The sequence below is a fragment of the Coturnix japonica genome, unplaced genomic scaffold, assembly GCF_054131305.1.
Source record: "Coturnix japonica strain WE unplaced genomic scaffold, WE-NBRP24 Scf098, whole genome shotgun sequence".
Classification (NCBI taxonomy): domain Eukaryota; kingdom Metazoa; phylum Chordata; class Aves; order Galliformes; family Phasianidae; genus Coturnix; species Coturnix japonica.
In genome coordinates this window covers 241659-253830 of record NW_028189001.1, presented here as the reverse complement: position 1 = coordinate 253830, position 12172 = coordinate 241659, and the positions used below count along the sequence as shown (strand labels likewise).

At 56.6% G+C, this 12172-nt stretch overlaps 1 protein-coding gene across 2 annotated transcripts; it reads right to left on the bottom strand.

Moving 5' to 3' along the window:
- Window positions 1–707: 707 nt before the first annotated feature.
- Window positions 708–7306, bottom strand: LYPD3 (LY6/PLAUR domain containing 3). Of its 2 annotated transcripts, XR_014941663.1 has the most exons (4): window positions 7178–7306; window positions 4355–4501; window positions 1444–2652; window positions 708–1206 (listed from the first exon to the last, which is right to left on the bottom strand). XR_014941663.1 is itself a non-coding variant. In XM_085534748.1 (3 exons), the coding sequence occupies exons 1-3, from the start codon at window positions 7215–7217 to the stop codon at window positions 1757–1759; spliced, it is 1083 nt and encodes a 360-aa protein (XP_085390874.1). In that variant the 5' UTR covers window positions 7218–7286; the 3' UTR covers window positions 1359–1756. The 2 variants fall into 2 exon arrangements, 1 of the variants encoding a protein (XP_085390874.1); XM_085534748.1 differs by lacking the exon at window positions 708–1206 and having other exon boundaries at window positions 1359–2652; window positions 7178–7286.
- Window positions 7307–12172: the final 4866 nt, after the last annotated feature.

Below are 12172 nucleotides of genomic sequence, written 5' to 3'. Positions count from 1 at the left end.
TAGCCATCAATGGGAACCCCATAGACATCAGTGGGACCCCATAGACCCCAATAGGACCCCATAACCCCCAATGGGACCCCATAGACCCCAATGGGACCCCATAGACATCAATGGGACCCCATAGACATCAATGGGACCCTCATAGACCCCAATAGGACCCCAATAGGGCCCCATAGAAATCAATGGGACCCCATAGACCTCAATGGGATCCAATAGACCCCAATAGGAACCCCATAGACCCTAATGGGACCCCATAGATCCCACACCACAGCTCTTTATTGCCCCCATCCGGCCCCATAGACATCAATGGGATCCCATAGACCCCAATAGGACCCCATAGACCCCAATGGGATCCAATAGACCCCAATGGGACCCCATAGACCTCAATGGGACCCTCATAGACCCCAATAGGACCCCAATAGGGCCCCATAGACATCAATGGGACCCCATAGACCTCAATGGGATCCAATAGACCCCAATAGGAACCCCATAGACCCTAATGGGACTCCATAGATCCCACACCACAGCTCTTTATTGCCCCCATCCGGCCCCATAGACCCCAATGGGACCCCATAGACCCCAATAGGACCCCATAGACCCCCATAGACATCAATGGGACCCCATAGATCCCAATGGGACCCCATAGACCCCAATAGGGCCCCATAGACCCCAATGGGACCCCATAGACTCCAATGGGACCCCATAGATCCCACACCACAGCTCTTTATTGCCCCCATCCGGTCCCATAGACATCAATGGGACCCCATAGACCCCAATGGGATCCAATAGACCCCAATGGGACCCCATAGCCATCAATGGGACCCCAATAGGACCCCATAGACCCCAATGGGACCCCAATGGGACCCCATACACCCTAATGGGACCCCATAACCCCCAATAGGACCCCAGTAGGGCCCCATAGAAATCAATGGGACCCCATAGACCCCAATGGGATCCCAATAGGACCCCAATGGGACCCCATACACCCTAATGGGACCCCATAGACCCCAATGGGACCCCATAGACCCCAATAGGACCCCATAGACCCCAATGGGATCCAATAGACCCCAATGGGACCCCATAGACACCAACAGGACCCCATAGACCCCAACAGGTCCCCATAGACATCAATGGGACCCCATAGACCCCAATGGGACCACATAGACATCAATGGGATCCAATAGACCCCAATGGGACCCCATAGACCTCAATGGGACCCTCATAGACCCGAATAGGACCCCAATAGGGCCCCATAGAAATCAATGGGACCCCATAGACCTCAATGGGACCCCATAGACCTCAATAGGTCCCCCATAGACCCTAATGGGACCCCATAGACATCAATGGGACCCAATAGATCCCACACCACAGCTCTTTATTGCCCCCATCCGGCCCCATAGACATCAATGGGACCCCATAGACCTCAATGGGACCCTCATAGACCCCAATGGGACCCCATAGCCATCAATGGGACCCCAATAGGACCCCATAGACCCCAATGGGACCCCATACACCCTAATGGGACCCCATAACCCCCAATAGGACCCCAATAGGGCCCCATAGAAATCAATGGGACCCCATAGACCCCAATGGGACCCCATAGACCCCAGTGGGACCCCATAGACCCCAATAGGATTCAATAGCCATTAGTGGGACCCCATAGACCCCAATAGGACCCCATAGACCTCAATGGGACCCCATAGACCCCAATGGGACCCCATAGACATCAATGGGGGGGGATTCTATTGGGGTCCCATTATAAGAGGGGCAATAATAGGAGGACCCACACCCACCCCCCCACCCCCCTCATAGCCCCGCCCCCATCCGCTAGGGACTTCCGCTCCCATGAGCCCTCGGGGCTCCCTGACCCCGGATGTGATCCCTGGGGGTCGACGGCGGCCATCTTGGGGCCGGCAGGGGTCACGTGGGCGGCCATCTTGGCCCCGCTCCTCTTCCCATTGGTGCTGCCGTTGCTGTCGGCGGCCATCTTGGATTCCGTGGGGGCCGCCATGTTGGAATCATTGGGGGCCGCCATGTTGGATCCATTGGCCGCCATGTTGGACCCATTGGACGCCATCTTGGATCCATCGCCCGCCATCTTAGATCCATCGGCCGCCATCTTAGATCCATCGGCGGCCATCTTGGATCCATCGGCCGCCATCTTGGATCCATTGGCCGCCATCTTGGATCCATCGGCGGCCATCTTGGATCCTCCGGGCGCCGCCATGTTGGATCCATTGGCAGCCATCTTGGAGCCAGCGTCGGCGGCCATCTTGGATCCATCGGCGGCCATCTTGGATCCATCGGCGGCCATCTTGGATCCATCGGCCGCCATCTTGGACCCATTGGACGCCATGTTGGACCCATTGGACGCCATCTTGGATCCATCGGCCGCCATCTTGGACCCTCCGTGGGGCAGCCCGGTGTGGTTATGGGGCAGGTTATGGGGCAGGTTATGGGGCAGGTTATGGGGCAGCAGCTCCAATCGGGGTAAATTGGGGGCGAAGAAGGTTTTGTTGCTCAGATCCCGGTTACAGAAGTCGCCATAACAGCAGGAGCCCCTCAGCCCCACGGCGCCGTCCCCACGCGTCACCTGGGTGCAGTCGGGGTCACGGACGCAGCCACGAACCTCCCGCCATAGGGTCAGGCCGCCTGGGGGGGGGGGGGACACATAGGGGGACGTTAGGCCCCATAGGTTGGGTATAGGACCCATTGGTTGGGAATAGGACCCATAAGTTGGGTATAGGGCCCATTGGTTGGGTATAGGGCCCATAAGTTGGGTATAGGGCCCATAGGTTGGAGATTGGGGCCCATAGGTTGGTATTGGGGCCCATAAGTTGGGTATAGGGCCCATAGGTTGACCATTGGACCCATAAGTTGGGTATAGGGCCCATTGGTTGGGGGTTGTGACCCATAGGTTGGTATTGGGACCCATAAGTTGGGTATAGGGCCCATAGGTTGACCATTGGACCCATAGGTTGGGTATAGGGCCCATAGGTTGGTATTGGGACCCATAGGTTGGTATTGGGACCCATAGGTTGCTATAGGGCCCATAGGTTGGTATTGGGACCCATAGGTTGCTATAGGGCCCATAGGTTGGATATAGGGCCCATAGGTTACATATAGGGCCCATAGGTTCCTATAGGCCCCATAGGTTACATATAGGGCCCATAGGTTGCTATAGGGCCCATAGGTTGCTATAGGCCCCATAGGTTGCATATAGGGCCTATAGGTTGGATATAGGGCCCATAGGTTACATATAGGGCCCATAGGTTGCTATAGGGCCCATAGGTTGGATATAGGGCCCATAGGTTGCTATAGGGCCCATAGGTTACTATAGGGCCCATAGGTTGGATATAGGGCCCATAGGTTGCATATAGGGCCCATAGGTTGCTATAGGCCCCATAGGTTACATATAGGGCCCATAGGTTGCTATAGGGCCCATAGGTTGCTATAGGGCCCATAGGTTACATATAGGGCCCATAGGTTGGATATAGGGCCCATAGGTCGATATAGGGCCCATAGGTTACATACAGGGCCCATAGGTTACATATAGGGCCCATAGGTTGCATATAGGGCCCATAGGTTGGATATAGGGCCCATAGGTTGCTATAGGGCCCATAGGTTACATATAGGGCCCATAGGTTACATATAGGGCCCATAGGTTACATATAGGGCCCATAGGTTGCTATAGGGCCCATAGGTTGCTATAGGGCCCATAGGTTACATATAGGGCCCATAGGTTACATATAGGGCCCATAGGTTACATATAGGGCCCATAGGTTGCATATAGGGCCCATAGGTTGGATATAGGGCCCATAGGTTGCTATAGGGCCCATAGGTTACATATAGGGCCCATAGGTTACATATAGGGCCCATAGGTTACATATAGGGCCCATAGGTTGCTATAGGGCCCATAGGTTACATATAGGGCCCATAGGTTACATATAGGGCCCATAGGTTACATATAGGGCCCATAGGTTGCTATAGGGCCCATAGGTTGCTATAGGGCTCATAGGTTACATATAGGGCCCATAGGTTACATATAGGGCCCATAGGTTACATATAGGGCCCATAGGTTACATATAGGGCCCATAGGTTACATATAGGGCCCATAGGTTCCCATGGAGCCCCCCTTGTTGCCATGGAAACCCCTCCCCCCTCCCTCCCCAGGTTACCATGACAACCCTCCCTCCTCCCCCTCCCATTCCAGGTTACCATGGTAACAAACCCCGCCCCTTGTTACCATGGAAACAAACCCTGCCCCTTGTTACCATGGAAACAAACCCCGCCCCTTGTTACCATGGTAACAAACCCCGCCCCCCGTTCCCATGACAACCCCCCTGTCACTCACCGACGCTGACGGTGACGTTGCCATGGAAACAGGCCGTCATGTCGCCATAGCAACGCACGGCGCTGTCGTTGCGGGCGGGGCACGGACCCGTGGGGGGGCAGCCGAAACACCAGCGGAAGTTGGGGGCGGGACTTCCGGTGGCGTTGCCTAGCAACAAGAATAGAGGCCTGTAGGGGACTATGGAGCCTATGGGGACACAGAGAGACCCCATAGAAACACATAGAGACCATTAGAAACCCATAGAGACCCCATAGAGACCCATAGAGACCCATAGAGACCCCATAGAGACCCATAGGGACACATAGAGACCCATAGAAACCCATAGAGACCCCATAGAGACCCATAGGGACCCATAGAGACCCATAGAGACCCATAGAGCCCCATGTACCCCCCATAGAGCCCTATAGAGAATCCATCTCCCCCCATATCACCCCATATCCCCCATATCCCCCATATACCCCCCTATTACCCCCCATATCCCCCCCATAGAGCCCTATAGGGACCCCATATCCCCCCATATCCCCCCACATCCCCCCATATAACCCCCATATCCCCCCATATCCCACCATATCCCCCATATAACCCCATATAACCCCATATCCCCCCATATCCCCCATATAACCCCATATATCCCCCCATATCCCCCATATAACCCCATATAACCCCATATCCCCCCATATAACCCCATATAACCCCATATAACCCCATATCCCCCCATATCCCCCATATAACCCCATATAACCCCATATCCCCCCATATCCCCCATATAACCCCATATAACCCCATATCCCCCCATATCCCCCATATAACCCCATATATCCCCCCATATCCCCCATATAACCCCATATAACCCCATATCCCCCCATATCCCCCCATATAACCCCATATAACCCCATATCCCCCCATATCCCCCATATAACCCCATATAACCCCATATCCCCCCATATCCCCCATATAACCCCATATAACCCCATATCCCCCCATATAACCCCATATAACCCCATATCCCCCCATATAACCCCATATCCCCCCATATCCCCCCATATAACCCCCATATCCCCCATATATCCCCATATCCCCCCCATACCCCCCCATATCCCCCCATATCCCCCTATATAACCCCATATAACCCCATAACCCCCTTATTACCCCCCATATCCCCCCCATATCCCCCCTATATCCCCCCATATCCCCCCTATATCCCCCCTATATCCCCCCATATCCCCCCATATCCCCCATATCCCCCATATCCCCCATATAACCCCCATATCCCCCCATATCCCCCCATATAACCCCATATCCCCCCATATCCCCCCCATAGAGCCCTATAGGGACCCCATATCCCCCCATATAACCCCATATAACCCCTATATCCCCCATATAACCCCATATCCCCCCATATATCCCCCATATAACCCCATATCCCCCCATATCCCCCCTATATAACCCAATATAACCCCATTATACCCCTATTACCCCCCATATCCCCCCCATATCTCTCCATATCCTCCTCATGTCCCCCCATAACCCCCTTATTACCCCCCATATCCCCCCATATAACCCCATATCCCCCCATATCCCCCCATATAACCCCATATCCCCCCATATCCCCCCATATCCCCCCATATAACCCCATATCCCCCCATATCCCCCCATATAACCCCATATCCCCCCCATATCCCCCCATATCCCCCCATATAACCCCATATCCCCCCATATCCCCCCCATAGAGCCCTATAGGGACCCCATATCCCCCCATATAACCCCATATAACCCCTATATCCCCCATATAACCCCATATCCCCCCATATATCCCCCATATAACCCCATATCCCCCCATATCCCCCCTATATAACCCAATATAACCCCATTATACCCCTATTACCCCCCATATCCCCCCCATATCTCTCCATATCCTCCTCATGTCCCCCCATAACCCCCTTATTACCCCCCATATCCCCCCATATCCCCCCATATCCCCCCATATCCCCCCATATCCCCCCATATCCCCCCCATATCCCCCCATATAACCCCATATAACCCCATATCCCCCCTATTACCCCCCATATCCCCCCATATCCCCCCATATAACCCCATATCCCCCCCATATCCCCCCTATTACCCCCCATATCCCCCCATATCCCCCCATATCCCCCCTATTACCCCCCATATCCCCCCCATATCCCCCCATATCCCCCTATATCCCCCCATATCCCCCCATATAACCCCATATATCCCCCCATATAACCCCATATCCCCCCATATAACCCCATATCCCCCCATATCCCCCCTATATCCCCCCATATAACCCCATACCCCCCCTATATCCCCCCATATCCCCCCATATAACCCCATATAACCCCATATCCCCCCTATATCCCCCCTATATTCCCCTATATCCCCCCATATCCCCCCATACCCCCCCTATATCCCCCCATATAACCCCATATCCCCCCATATCCCCCCCATATCCCCCCATATCCCCCCTATATCCCCCTATATCCCCCCATATCCCCCCATATCCCCCCTATTACCCCCCATATCCCCCCTATAACCCCCCATATAACCCCATATCCCCCCTATATCCCCCCATATCCCCCCATATCCCCCCATATCCCCCCATATCCCCCCTATATCCCCCCATATCCCCCCATATCCCCCCCATATCCCCCCCATATCCCCCCTATATCCCCCCATATCCCCCCATATCCCCCCATATCCCCCCTATATCCCCCCATATCCCCCCATATCCCCCCCATATCCCCCCCATATCCCCCCTATATCCCCCCATATCCCCCCATATCCCCCCATATCCCCCTATACCTGTCCCTATGGGTACCACGGGCATCCCCCGTTCCCCCATCTCGATGTTCCCGTTACATTCCGGTTTATCGCAGTTTCTCCTTTGAACATAAACAACGACCCCCCCCCCCCCAGGACCCCCCCCATATCCTCCTCCCCCCCCCCCCCGGCCGCCATCTTGGCCGCCATCTTGGATCCCCCCCCCCCTTATTTCCAACGCTCGTTCGTTGCTGCCCGTTTGGCCCCGCCCACAACCGCGGGCAGCCAATGAGAAACGGCCGTGACCTGTAGGGGGATACAATGGGGGGGGGTGTTAGGGGATGGACCCCCATAGACCCCATTAGAACCTATAGAGAACCCCCCCCCATAGACCCCTATAGACCCCATAGAGAACCACCCCCCCCCATAGATCTCTATAGACTCCCCTATAAGGACTCCCCCTATGGACCCCCCCCGCATACACCCACATATAGGGACCCCCCCCCATAGACCCCCTTTAAGACCCCCCCATAGCCCCCCATATAGGGACCCCCCCCCATAGACCCCTATAGACCCCATAGAGACCCCCTCCCCATTAGAACCTATAGAGACCCCATATAGGGACCCCCCCCTTAGAAACCCTATAGACCCCATAGAGACCCCCCCCCATTAGAACCCATAGAGACCCCATATAGGGACCCCCCCTATAGACACCTATAGACCCCATATAGGGACCCCACCATAGACCCCATAGAGACCCCATAGAGAACCCCCCTATAGACCCCATAGAGACCCCATATAGGGACCCCCCCCATAGACCCCATAGAGGGACCCCCTTATAGACCCCATAGAGACCCCATATAGGGACCCCCCCCATAGACCCCATAGAGACCCCATAGAGGGACCCCCCTATAGACCCCATAGAGACCCCATAGAGAACCCCCCTATAGACCCCATAGAGACCCCATATAGGGACCCCCCCCATAGACCCCTATAGACCCCATAGGGGGGGGGTTAGGGGATGGACCCCCATTAGAACCCATAGACCCCATAGAGAAACCCTATAGACCCCTATAGACCCCATAGACCCCTATAGACCCCATAGAGAACCCCCCCCCCATTAGAACCTATAGAGACCCCATATAGGGACCCCCCCTATAGACCCCATAGAGACCCCATATAGGGACCCCCCCCATAGACCCCATAGAGACCCCATATAGGGACCCCCCTATAGACCCCATAGAGACCCCATACAGGGACCCCCCCATAGACCCCTATAGACCCCATAGAATGAGGGGGGGGTTAGGGGATGGACCCCCATTATACCCCATTAGAACCTATAGAGAACCCCCCCCATAGACCCCTATAGACCCCATATAGGAACCCCCCCTATAGACCCCTATAGACCCCATATAGGGACCCCCCCTATAGACCCCATAGAGAACTCCCCCCCATAGACCCCTATAGACCCCATATAGGGACCCCCCTATAGACCCCTATAGACCCCATAGAGAACCCCCCCCCAATTAGAACCTATAGAGACCCCATATAGGGACCCCCCCCCATAGACCCCATTGAGACCCCATATAGGGACCCCCCCTATAGACCCCATAGAGACCCCATATAGGGACCCCCCCCATAGACCCCTATAGACCCCATAGAGACCCCCCCCCATTAGAACCCATAGAGACCCCATATAGGGACCCCCCCCATAGACCCCATAGAGACCCCATATAGGGACCCCCCCATAGACCCCATAGAGACCCCATATAGGGACCCCCCTATAGACCCCATAGAGACCCCATATAGGGACCCCCCCCATAGACCCCATAGAGACCCCATATAGGGACCCCCCCATTAGAACCCTATAGACCCACAGAGACACATAGGGACCCATAGAGACCCATAGAGACCCATAGAGACCCATAGAGACCCATAGGGACCCCATAGGGACACATAGAGACCCATAGAGACCCATAGAGACCCATAGGGACCCATAGAGACACATAGGGACCCATAGAGACACATAGAGCCCCATGGAGACCCCATAGAGACCCATAGAGACCCATAGGGACCCATAGAGACCCATGGAGACCCCATAGAGACCCATAGAGACCCATAGGGACCCATAGAGACCCATGGAGACCCCATAGAGACCCATAGAGACCCATAGGGACCCATAGAGACCCATAGAGCCCCATAGGGACCCATAGAGACCCATAGAGACCCATAGAGACCCATAGAGACCCATAGGGACCCATAGAGACCCATAGAGACCCCATAGAGTCCCATAGAGACCCATAGAGACCCATAGAGACCCATAGGGACCCATAGAGACCCATAGGGACCCATAGAGACCCATAGAGACCCATAGGGACCCCATAGAGACCCATAGAAACCCATAGGGACCCATAGAGACCCATAGAGACACATAGGGACCCATAGAGACCCATAGAGCCCCATAGAGACCCATAGGGACCCATAGAGACCCATAGAGACCCATAGAGACCCATAGAGACCCATAGAGACCCATAGGGACCCGTAGAGACCCATAGCGACCCATAGAGACCCATAGGGACCCCATAGAGACCCATAGAAACCCCATAGAGACCCATAGGGACCCATAGAGACCCATAGGGACCCATAGAGCCCCATGGAGACCTATAGAGACCCATAGAGACCCATAGAGACCCCATAGAGACCCATAGAGCCCTATGGAGACCTATAGAGACCCATAGGGACCCATAGAGACCCATAGGGACCCGTAGAGACCCATAGAGACCCATAGAGCCCCATAGGGACCCATAGAGACCCATAGAGACCCATAGGGACCCATAGGGACCCTCTATAAGGACCCCCCTTATGGGGTCGCTATGGGTCCCAGCCCCACAACTCACTCCACGTTACAGCCGCCATGGCCTCGCTGCAGACGTTGCTCTCAGCCCCACAAGTGACGGTTGTGGGGTGGCTGCAGCTCTGTCCTTCTGCCCCACAACTCAGACAACGCAGCCCCACAGCGCCTGCGGGACCCACAGCTATGGGTCAGACCCACATCTATGGGGCCAGACCCACATCTATGGGTCAGACCCACATCTATGGGGCCGGACCCACATCTATGGGTCAGACCCACATCTATGGGGCCGGACCCACATCTATGGGTCAGACCCACATCTATGGGTCAGACCCACATCTATGGGGCAGGACCCACATCTATGGGTCAGACCCACATCTATGGGGCCGGACCCACATCTATGGGTCAGACCCACATCTATGGGTCAGACCCACATCTATGGGGCAGGACCCACATCTATGGGTCAGACCCACATCTATGGGGCCGAACCCACTTCTATGGGTCAGACCCACATCTATGGGGCGTGACCCACATCTATGGGGCGCCCCACCCCTCTGTGTGTGTCACCGCCCCACCCTTCGGGCCGCGTCCCCGACGTGTCCCGTCCTGTCCCGCCCCATAGCGCCCCATAGCGGCATCTGCTGCCCCACACATCGCCCCATAGCGCCCCACAGACCCACAGCGCCCCTTTCCTGCCCCATAGATTGCCCCCACGGCCCCATAGACCTCTATGCCACCCCCCCTGCCCCATAGCGCCGTGACAGCTGCCCCATAGCGCCCCATAGCCCCATAAACCCCTCTGCCCCATAGCGCCCCATAGCGCCATAACACCCCTCTGCCCCATAGCGCCCCATAGAGCTCCATGCCACCCCCCCTGCCCCATAGCGCCGTGACAGCTGCCCCATAGCGCCCCATAGCCCCATAAACCCCTCTGCCCCATAGCGCCCCATAGCCCCATAACACCCCTCTGCCCCATAGCGCCCCATAGAGCTCCATGTCACCCCCCCCTGCCCCACGGCACCCTCTGCCCCATAGCGCCATGACAGCCGCCCCATAGCGCCCCACGGCCCCATAGGGCCCCATAGCCTCACGCCACCCCCCTGCCCCATAGCGCCCCATAGAGCTCCTTCACCCCACACCTCCGCCCCACATCGCCCCACATCTCTGCCCCATACCTGAGAGCAGCAGCAGCAGCAGCACCACGGGCAGCAGCCCCATAGATCCGTGCCCCATAGATCCGTGCCCCATAGCGCCGTGCCCCATAGCGCCGTGCCCTATAGCTCTGCCCCACATCCCCGTCCTGGCCCGGCGCCGTGGGGCGCAGCCGCCCCCATTTATGGCCGAGCTTATGGGGTGTGACTCGGGTGTGGGAGCCCCGGGGCTCCCCGCCCCATAGCGCACCCCATGGGATGCCCTGCCCCATAGACCTGCCCCATAGACCTGCCCCATAGCCCTGCCCCATAGCAAAGCCCCATAGACCTGCCCCATAGCAAAGCCCCATAGCAAAGCCCCATAAACCTGCCCCATAGACTTGCCCCATAGACCTGCCCCATAGCGCTGCCCCATAGCAAAGCCCCATAGCCCTACCCAAAGCCCTGCCCCATAGACCTGCCCCATAGCCCTGCCCCATAGCAAAGCCCCATAGCCCTGCCCCATAGCAAAGCCCCATAGCCCTGCCCCATAGCGCTGCCCCATAGCAAAGCCCCATAGACCTGCCCCATAGACTTGCCCCATAGCGCTGCCCCATAGCAAAGCCCCATAGCCCTGCCCCATAGCAAAGCCCCATAGACCTGCCCCATAGCAAAGCCCCATAGACTTGCCCCATAGACCTGCCCCATAGACCTGCCCCATAGACCTGCCCCATAGACCTGCCCCATAGCAAAGCCCCATAGCCCTGCCCCATAGCCCTGACCCATAGACCTCCCCATAGACCTGCCCCATAGCACAGCCCCATAGCAAAGCCCCATAGCCCTGCCCCATAGACCTGCCCCATAGTCCTGCCCCATAGACTTGCCCCATAGACTTGCCCCATAGACCTGCCCCATAGCCCTGCCCCATAGACCTGCCCCATAGACTTGCCCCATAGCGCTGCCCCATAGCGATGCCCCATAGCAAAGCCCCATAGCCCTGCCCCATAGCGCTGTCCCATAGCCCTGCCCCATAGCGCTGCCCCATAGACCTGCCCC

Bases quoted from the DNA above. Each gene is read 5' to 3' on its own strand.
- LYPD3 (XM_085534748.1), bottom strand. From the start codon at position 7,217: ATGGGGGAACGGGGGATGCCCGTGGTACCCATAGGGACAG. The intron at 4,502-7,177 runs GTATAGGGGGAT...TCTTGTTGCTAG, and splicing joins CGTGGTACCCATAGGGACAG to GCAACGCCACCGGAAGTCCC. The intron at 2,653-4,354 runs GTGAGTGACAGG...CCCCCCCCCCAG, and splicing joins CAACGTCACCGTCAGCGTCG to GCGGCCTGACCCTATGGCGG.